Below are 10,585 nucleotides of genomic sequence, written 5' to 3' on the forward strand. Positions count from 1 at the left end.
TTTCACTCTGAAAACACATCCAACAGACATAATGAATACGATTCAACGGCAATGAATTTTGATTGCAATGTAAATGACCTGTAGTCCACAGCAACATGACTGATGATATGAGGAGGTCTAGTCTGAAGAGAACATCCATGTTGTGTGAATAAAGGAATTTAATCTGAACATTAAAGTAGTGACAGAGATGTGAGGTGTGGCAGGTGTGTGTCACCGCTTTAGGATCATTGGCTTGAGTGTATGTGGGAGAATATGTAATACTGCATCCCCCCCTACAGTACATAACTGATAATTATTCATTTCATAAATCAGTCGTTCAGTGATGTAACGATGGAATCACCTTATCCAGAGACACCACTGTCAACAACGTGGGGGTTATCTTCGATCAGGATTGGTCCTTCAGTGACCACATAAAACACTTTTCAAGGACTGGATTCTTCGTTTGCACGTGTATTAAAAAATGACATATTAAACACAAAATAGCTCCAGGGGTTATGGTAAGTTCTAATAATTATTCATGTGCTCTGAGTTGTGTTTTTTCACTGCAAGATGTAAATATGACAGTCTGCAAGAAACAGGCAACATTATTGCAAAACACTTTGTAAAATTTTCATACTATGCAGATGAAACACAACTATACCTGTCAGTTCAACCAGACAAAAACAATCACTGAGCTAGGCTTCAAACATGTGCTGAGGACAATGAACCTTAGATGAGAAAGAACCTCCTGTTATTAAATTTCAATGAAACTGAAGTAATGGCTTTTGACCCAAAATATCTCCGAAATGCTCGTTGTAGTGATATAGTCAACCTGGACGGAATCATCTTATCCACGGACACCACTGACAACAACTTGGGGGTATCTTTGATCAAGACCCATCCTTCAATAAGTGTGGGTCTACAGCAGGATAACAAAGACATTTAAACTCCTCAGAAGCAGATTTAGATCATGACTGACATCAAATTTTCAAACCATGATCATAGAGCAACATTCTTGTATTGACTTGAGGAGAATCTGCAGAACTGTGGTGACTGGCAGCACAGCAATCCACTCCACTGTCAGAGCTTGGTGTTCATCATTGCTCCACCCCCCCATTTATTCTGATGTCTGATTGGTGTAAAATAAATGAATGTTGGTTAGAGCGGTTTATTCCAGGTGCAGTGTTCTTTGATCTGTGAAAGATGAATTAATAGATGTGTGAGGAGGTTTTTGTGTTGAGGAGCAATGAAATGTTTCACTGTGTAAACTAGCAGCACAGAAGTACACTGCACTGCTGCTCTGGGTGAGACCTTCAACTGTTAATGTGCAGATCTGGTCTTTAGATGAGTCTCCTTCAATCTTCACGTTCACTCCATCCTCTGGATAATGCCTATTCCTGATCATATACCCTAATAACTGAAGCTGTGTGTTGGATTTCTTGTACCAAAGGATTTGCTCGTAGCTTTGAATTGTGTGTGAACAACTTATTTTGGCTGATTCTCCTGGGTTCTTGTACATGTCAGCTGGAGTCTGATGGACTTGATCGCTGAGAGACAAACCTGTTGAAAAGTTCAGCAATAAATAGACACAACAGTGAACAAACATGAGGATGAGTCTTCAGATAATAACTTTAAAACCTTTGTTACCTGAAACAAGTAGGACATTGAGGCCTAAGCAGAAGGCACTGAACATCTTGTTTGTGACTGAAATGGAAAAACCTCTGCTCTCTTCTCCTGTTTTTTGCCGTTCTTTTTAATGTCAACACCTCTGCTGCTGGGTTGGATGAGGTCAGCAGGCAGTGAACAACCACAACACACCACAGACATACTGTACTGCCCCCTAGTGACAGGAAACACAATGTCAACGTCAAATGCTTGTTCCAGTGATGTGATCGGCCTTATCCATGGACACCACTGTCAATAACTTGGGGGTTATCTTGAATCAGGACCCGTCCTTCAGTGACCAAAACAAAAATATTTCAAGGACTGCATTGTTTCACCTTGGCAAAATTGAAAAAAAATCAGGCACATAATAGCCAAACAAGATGCAGAAAAGGTAGTACAGGTTTTGTCACGTCGGGCTGGATTACTACATTTCATGACTGTCAGGTTGCCGCGACAAAAATATATTAAACATCCTAAGCCGATTCAGAACACAGCATCTTATGTTCTGACAGTATCCAGATTGAGAGATTACATCTCCCTTGGGTTGGCTCCCTCTGTTTTTGTCTCTCCATCTCTGTTGTTGGCTCAGTCTTTTTCTCTCTTTCTCTACTCAACCAATCAAGGCAGATAGCTGCCCACTGTGAGTCTTGGGTTCTTCTCAAGGTTTCTGCCTTTTAAAATGAAGTTTCTTTTCTTACTTTTGGCACTATATCGCTTGCTCATGTGGGACAAGTTGGGTTTTATGACAACAGGTGTTTCCCTGGTCTAACTGGAATCAGCCTTGAGGTAACATTTTGTTATGATCTTCCTACATTGATGCCAATAAGATGCATTAGAATCTATCTATCTATCTATCTAGAAGTAGAAGCACATTTACAGAAATAAACAAAGAAATAAACAGATCAAGGCTGACATCAAGTGTTCAAATCCTGAACATAGAGTAGCGTTCTTGTGTTGATTTGAGGTAAATCTGCAGAACTGTGGTGACTGGCAGCACAGAAATCCACTCCACTGTCATTTAATGCAGATGTAAATAATGAGGTTTGAATATTCAGGACTGAAACCACTGAAAGTCATTTTTTTCATTCATCTCTGGGAATGGGAGGTGCAGAGTCAAAAATCCCAGAACTTCAGACCTTGGTGTTCATCATCGCTCCATACCACCACCACCCCCCCATTTATTTTGATGACTGATTGACATAAAATAGATGAACGTTGGTTAGAGCGGTTTATTCCAGGTGCAGTGTTCTTTGATCTGTGAAAGATGAATTAATAGATGTGTGAGGAGGTTTTTGTGTTGAGGAGCAATGAAATGTTTCACTGTGTAAACTAGCAGCACAGAAGTACACTGCACCGCTGCTCTGGGTGAGACCTTCAACTGTTAATGTGCAGGTCTGGTCTTTAGATGCATCTCCTTCAATCCTCACGTTCACTCCATCCTCTGGATTAGACCTTTTACTATACATATATCCCAATAACTGAAGCTGTGTGTTGGATTTCTTGTACCAAAGGATTTGATTGTAGCTTTCAATTGTGTGTGAACAACTTATTTTGGCTGATTCTCCTGGGTTCTTGTACATGTCAGCTGGAGTCTGATGGACTTGATCGCTGAGAGACAAACCTGTTGAAAGGTTCAGCAATAGAAAGAAATAACAGTGAACAAACATGAGGATGAATCTGCAGGAAACAACTTTCAAACCTTTGTTACCTGAAACAAGTAGGACATTGAGGCCTAAGCAGAGGACACTGAACATCTTGTTTGTGACTGAGGTGAAACACTTCTGCTCATTTCTGCTTTTTTGTGCAGTTCTTTTTTATGTCAACACCTCTGGTGCCAGGGTGGGTGGGACAGCATGCAGTGAACAACCACAACACACCACAGACATACTGTACTGCCCCCTAGTGAGAGGAAACACAATGACAACGTCCTGAAGTGAGGTTCCCTCAGTGTGGGATGAGAGCAGAGACTCCATCGGTCTGGTGTGGGGGGTGATGTTACCACAGAGATACGATGACGTACAGGTGGCTGCTCTCTGTGATGTTGTGTGATTGTATTGGAGGTCCCCCTACTGTGGAGATGAGGGATTCAGTGGGTAACAGTGTTCTGGGGTTTTTGTTCAGCTTTCTCGTGCTTCTGTATCACTGTGTTGACTCACAGCACAGAAATACCAGCCTTTGTCTCCTGGCTCCAGGTTCTTCACTGTTAATGTCCCTCTGTCATAGACACGTTGTTGGACTGCAAATTTTGCATCCGTGAAACCTTCTTCAAACTTAGGATTTCTATATGGTGTATTGTAAACAATATGCTTCATAGTTTCTCCAGGCAGTTGTCTGTACCAGTACATCTGGTTATAGCTGCTCCCCTTTGTGTGGCTGCACTCGATGGTCGCATTTTCACCCTCTTTCTTCCATAGCATAGGTGGCTGGTTGACATTTCCTTCAGTCAGACCTGTTTGTATCAAAATAAAAATTTTAACACTGAAACATTTCCGACATAATGAATAAAATTCAATGAGAGAATAATTAAACTTTGATTGCGATGTAAATGACCTGTAGTCCACAGCAACGTGACTGATGATATGAGGAGGTCTAGTCTGAAGAGAACATCCATGTTGTGTGAACAAAACAGTTTTGTGTGAAAATGAATGTAGTGACAGAGATGTGAGGCGTGGCAGGTGTGTGTCACTGCTTTAAGATCATCAGCCTGAGTGCAAGTGGGAGAATAAGTAATACTGCATCCCCCCCCTACAGTACATGACTGATAATTATTTACTCACCGTATATAAATCAGTTGTTCAATGACATAAGCTGATAATCATCAGTACAACTAGGAAATTATTAAGTATTTAGTAATACAAAAAACAATAACATTTTTCACAGGTTCTTGGGAAAAGTTATTTTAAAGATGTTTCACCATCAGACTATGTTACTAGAACCTCTCTCCTTTCAGCTTGAGAATGGGTCATATATTTGTTATTTTTGCTGTTTTATATATATTAAATATACTATTTTGAATTTAACTCAGTTAACTAATATATAATAAGTTTAATTCATTAGTCATAGAAAGAAATAAATTCAATAAACTAAACTCAATATACTGAGATCGTAAATTTTCCCTATTTAAAATAACTAAAACAATTTAATCCAATCCAGCTTTGTAAAAAAAAGCCCTGAATACCCTAAACTATCAACAAGACATTATTTTTTACCAACAAATTGACATGCATACTCTTCCTGTGCATAATTATGTGCAAGTTACATCACAACAGTAAATTATGACTAGAAACGCATAAGTCACAAGCACACACACGGTACGTCTATAGTCTGGACAACGAGTGGGAAAGTATCCATCCTCCGACTAGCTGTAGCGTACCGAAGCACGACTTGTAACTCGTATGTCAAACAAAAATAGGGACTGGTTTGTATCTCAAAAATCTTGGAGTTGCTCGTATGTCAGTGTACTACTGTAGGTTGTATTCCAAATATTCTCAGGAAGTCATTTGACAAAGTTTGTCTCCCCCTACTGGTGATAAAAACTTCAAGTATCCATCCATCCATTTTCTTGTAGATAAGACGACCGTAATCTTCTCATCTACAGCCGCTCCTTCCGCTTTGTGGGTCACGGGTATTCCTGGAGAATATCCCAGCTGAGTACGGGTGAGAGGTGGGGTGCACTCTGGACGCGTCGCCGTTGTTTAGCGGAGAGTCAACCACTCACACCTACGAGCAATTTGAAATGACCACTTCACCGAAACTGCGTGTTTTTGGAGGTGGAATGAATCCGGAGAGAACCCACAGACATGTGTGTACCGAGACATTTAGCGTGGTTCTAGTTTATTTGCTACCGTTTTCTTTCAACAGGATGTTGGTCTGTATCACATCTCTACCATCTCTATACTTAAACCATAAAAAACTACCAATTTTGGGCTTTCATTTTTATTTTTTGACAAATATTCCATTTCAAACCAACAGTTTTGCAGAGTGATCAAAATAAATGTGTTTAATAAGTCAGACCCCATAGTGGATGATATTTTAAATTACCTTTACTAAACAGGATTAAGACTGATTAACTGAGGCCTTTTTGATGATAATACAGATAAGCTATCATTTTGCTCTTTTGTTCAAGTCTTATTAGTAGTGGCAATTTCACAGTAAACAATTTGTGTTCAATGTAATTCTTTTTAAATATAATGAGAGTCATGTATTTTTTTATAGTGTTAGAACCAGCACTCCCCTTGGGCGAGAGGCAGGGTACACCCTGGACAAGTTGCCAGGTCATCACATGTTCAGACTTAGACTAACACCCTTTCACACTCACACCTACAGACAATTTTGGAGTGACGTATTCACCTATGTTGTGTGACTTTGGTGGTGGGAGGAAGTCATAGATCATATGGGATGAAATATTTATTCACAGAGCTGTGGTTGGTTTTCACAGACATCTTAATGTTCACAGTTCAAACACGTGAGATTTCACAGCCCGTTGTTGAACTGGAAGGCTGCCTTGTCAGTGCAGCAGGACTACAAAAGCATTTCAAGAAAATCTGAATAGTCCAAGTGCAGGGTGCTATAAATGATGGTGACCGGGATGAAGAAGAGGTGTCTTGTTGAGTAATTTTTCATTACATATTAAGGATCCCTGTTGTACAGTTTTTAATGAACTGGCAAAGTACATGGGAAAATAATACAATACACACACTGATGCAAGTTGTGCATCTACTTTTTGTAACCTACCATTAATATTGGGCAAAACGTGCAGGTAATTTTGGGTGGACTGATCCTTTATCAACATGATGCAATAAGGTGCAATAAGATCTGAATGATGGGTCAGGTGAAAGTGTTAAATCCGGTCTTATTATGCAAAAGAATTCCTTCTGCTCCCCTGAACTCCTCGGTGATGTCATCAAACGTGCGGCCTTTTGTCTCCGGGAGGCGAATAAAGGTGAAGATGAAGGCGAACAGAGCCACGGTCATGAAGAGGAGGTAGACATACGCGCCACAGATTTTCTGTGTGTGGGCAAAATAATCACAGACGTATTAGTTTTTATAGTGTAATTAGGTTAAATAGATCAAGAACACCATTACCAACACTCTTGTAAAGACAAAGGAAAACGCAAAAGACATTAAAAGACATTCACTCTGGAAAAAGGACAAACATTTAGTATCCTGAACCTGGCACCGGTCTCATGTTTCCCTAATGTGCTGTTACTTTAATAACTGTTGTTCCAACCTGATATAGAAATAGATTTACACATATGTACCATTTACACTATTTATTTTTAGCATACTTCTGTATATAGCTGATATAACAGATTTATCTCTTGTGTTTAACGGCAAAAAGGAAAGTAGCAAAACAAGAGCCCACCACTAAAGTTTCCCCATGGGTTTAACTCTGGCTAATGGGACAAAACGCACCAGTAATGGAGGGAAGAGGAGCGCCAGAACAAACTTCCCTCCCCAGTTGAGCATGCTGGTAAAGGCCATGGCGATGGGTCTGCCGGGCTGGTCGAACAGCTCGGCAGCGATGAACCAGGAGATGGGGCCCGGCCCCAGCTCGTAGGCTGAGATCAGGCAGAAAACCAGCAGGACCTGCAGGCTCCGGAGCTCTGGGATCAGGTGCTGCACAGTCCATTAACACGTCAGCGTTTTGAGGGATTTTATCATAACTCACAGCTCATCTCATGTTGCCTGTTTTCAAAGTAGTACCCTCATTTTATTGAGGTAGGAGTTAGAAGAATTAGTTCCCAGCTAGGAAGATCCACGTGAACACCATTCCCAGCCCAGACAACTACCTCAAATATCTTTTACATTAAATACATCCTGTGCATAACCAGAAAACTCCTGTGTAAATTATAACAATAATCACATGGAGCCAGTCTTACCAGAACAGAATCCACTATAGTCATGAGTAAATTGCAGACTGCTATGGAGATGAAACCCGTCAGCAGCAGCCTCCTCCTTCCTGCCCGCTCCATCAGGTAGAACTGGGAAGGAAAAAAGAAACAGTGGGGACTCTGCTCGCACTATTTCCTTCTTTATGAAACAAAAACACAACATTATACTGCTCTGGCTCACACTGTTAAATTAAATATGACAGTAGATTTAATGTTAAGATGGATTATATAAATATATACAAAATGATACGACTGACTAGCACTCACTGCCACCAAAGTGAAGGTCACATTGACGGCCCCTACACCCAAGGTCAGGTATTTTGCCTCGTCAAACTTGGCTTGGAACATTTTGGTGGAATAATTGATGATCTGAAGGAAAAGAACGTGGATTTATTTTAGCTTAGAGAGTATCTTTGTGTTTTTAAGAAAGGGAAGTTTCCAACGCTCCTCTCCAGAATCTCAGAACCACCTGGAAAGATGTGCTAAGCATGAATTCCTTGAGAAAATACTACACGACCACTAATATATTTACAACCAGGAGGCCTTGTAAGACTGACCGCATTGAATCCAGATAGCTGGCTGCCTAAGTTGATGACAAGGACGATGATGATTGGCTGCTTGTAGCGATGTTTCCTGAAGAACTCGTGGATGGTGACTCCGGTCTGAGTGTGGCCGGCCTCGTCCTTCATCTCCTCCAGTTCAGCTAACACCCCGTCTGTGCTTCCTCTCAGCCTCAGCAGGGCTGCGGGGTGAAACAACATCTACTTTTCAGATCTATCCCCTCTAGGTGTTGGTGTGGACACCTCTGTGATAATCCAGTTTTTCAGGGTTAATGTGACCCGGCCAGCTCATTGGTGAAACCCACCGTCCTTTGCCTTCTTCTCTTCTCCCTGGTTGATGAGTAGGTACCGGGGGCTCTTGGGACAGAAAGGCAAAACCAGGTACTGACCCAGAGCTGGGATCAGGGACAGGGACAGCATCATGGCCCAGTGGTGTTCTGTACCCAACGCCGTCTCCAGACCAGCAACCTGCAGCGCACAAGTATGATATGACGTGTGATCATGTGACCAAAGTGTCATGTCCTGCCACGAAACATTAAATACAAAATATGAAATCATTTAAGTTAGGAATAGATTCAAGGAAAACACTTTTAAACTGAATTTGCAATCAAAACAAATGCAGGCCATAAATTGGAGGGCCGTCACTGCAGTACGTTAAACAGTAGGTTACCAACGACAACTAAAGCAAACTGCATTTTAGATCCATAATTCAAGTTTTTTCATTTATCTACCCAGGTTGTACGAAATCTCTTTTTCTTTGGTTTATTAGAGTAAAATAAGAGACAAATCATCTGGGGTGTACCCCGCCTTTCTGTCAGAGTTGTCCTATTGGATTCCCTACATTCCCATTTATGGACTCAATGCAAGCAGTGACGAAATATGCGTAGTTATTGGATAAACGTCTTTATCTGGATACAGAATAGCCCTCACCATTCCCACCAGGATGCCTGTAGCAAAAGAGACCTGGTTGAGGGTTGCAAAGGCCCCTCTCAGGTTCGTAGGGGACATTTCCTGGATATAGAGCGGATTGAGACTCATCACCAGGCCACAGAAGAGTCCAAACAACAACCGTCCCAGGATGAGAATCTCAAACGACTCGCTGGCTTTGGAGGCAGACATGAGACACGCCCCGGCCACAGAGAGGCAGTTCACAATAAGAATGGAATTACGTCTGGAGGGGAACAAAGAGAAATACCCAAACAATCACAGACATAATGGAAATGATATGATCTAGTTTTTGGATTTTTTTTTTTTTTACCTGCCATAAGAATCCGCAAGATACTTGACTCCCAACGAACCCAGCAAGGCTCCAAAATCTTTAATGCTGACAGAGAGCGACCACAGGAGAGTCAGACTGTGATCTGACATCGATTGGTTGTGCCTGGCTCTCCAGGTGTGGTTAAAAAACTCTTCAATGATCTGAGCCGTTGTAAACACACAATACAAAAATTCATATCATTTATCGAACACAGTTATACTGCAGTTACGTAAAAATTGCGATACAGATTTTCATGAAATTCTCTGATTGGATGGAGCACAGGCTTAACCCCCCCCCCCCCACAGATCTGTATGAAGGTGTTGATTACTTTTCTGCTTCAATTTTACGTGAGAGGATGAAGACTCCGAGGATGATGTTATTTAACTATTTAAATTATCAACCGATCCCCCCCCATGTTCTCCGGCCCACCTTAGCTGGAGCGTTGACATTTCCAGTGTGGTAGCCAATCTGTAGGGAGCCGAGCACTGCCGCCAGGATGGAGGTGAGGAGCGTGGCTGTCAGATGGCTCTGTAACAGCATAAAGATGAATTTACTAATAACAAATGAATGCTTTGACTCATTTATATTGAGCACGAGTGCATAAAATTTGTTATTATACAGAAATTTCATATGGATTTCGTGACCAGTCTCATAACCTGTCATTGCCCTCCTATCACAAGTGACCCTATGACTATATGTAAAGGTCAAAGATGGCCGGAACCACGGTATTTTCACACACTGCCAAGATGTACGGAATTTTAATTAACCACAAGTGAGTGTCAGGCCTGGTGCAGCGAGACCATGTGGAGCTGTGGGAGAAGAGGCGAAAGCAAACAAACCTCCTGGGACACCATTGGCTTGGGTATCACTCCCTCAAAATATGCTGGGGCATTTATTGTCTTCTGGGTGACTCTGCTGAGAAAAAAAGAGATAGAAAACACCAGCCCTGTACCGTGATGTGATAATATAGTTGTTACACCAATCAAACTAACACGCATTAAAAGAAATCGTTCCTAAACTTATAATACTTTTAGATGGTTAAGTGGTCTTTGGGCAAAATGAAATGTTTTCTTAAATGATTGACGTCCTGTGTTCTTGAAAATACAGAATCTAGTCTTCAGAATATTGATATAATGAATTTCATGACAGATTAATTAGTAAATTTGCATATTTGCATAGTTACTTTTCATTTTCATGTCAGCTTACCTGCTGTGCTTCAAAACAAGCTG

The 10,585-nt window shown here is 41.2% G+C and overlaps 1 protein-coding gene across 1 annotated transcript; it reads right to left on the minus strand.

The window, feature by feature from the left end:
* Positions 1 to 6,287: 6,287 nt before the first annotated feature.
* LOC137611061 (solute carrier family 2, facilitated glucose transporter member 1) lies at positions 6,288 to 10,585 on the minus strand. The gene is made up of 11 exons (XM_068339053.1): positions 10,563 to 10,585; positions 10,196 to 10,268; positions 9,786 to 9,884; positions 9,357 to 9,517; positions 9,029 to 9,269; positions 8,404 to 8,566; positions 8,096 to 8,280; positions 7,806 to 7,907; positions 7,527 to 7,628; positions 7,060 to 7,263; positions 6,288 to 6,651 (listed from the first exon to the last, which is right to left on the minus strand). The coding sequence occupies exons 2-11, from the start codon at positions 10,208 to 10,210 to the stop codon at positions 6,472 to 6,474; spliced, it is 1,452 nt and encodes a 483-aa protein (XP_068195154.1). The 5' UTR covers positions 10,211 to 10,268; positions 10,563 to 10,585; the 3' UTR covers positions 6,288 to 6,471.

Source organism: Antennarius striatus, chromosome 17 (genome assembly GCF_040054535.1).
Source record: "Antennarius striatus isolate MH-2024 chromosome 17, ASM4005453v1, whole genome shotgun sequence".
NCBI classification, from domain to species: Eukaryota; Metazoa; Chordata; class Actinopteri; order Lophiiformes; family Antennariidae; genus Antennarius; species Antennarius striatus.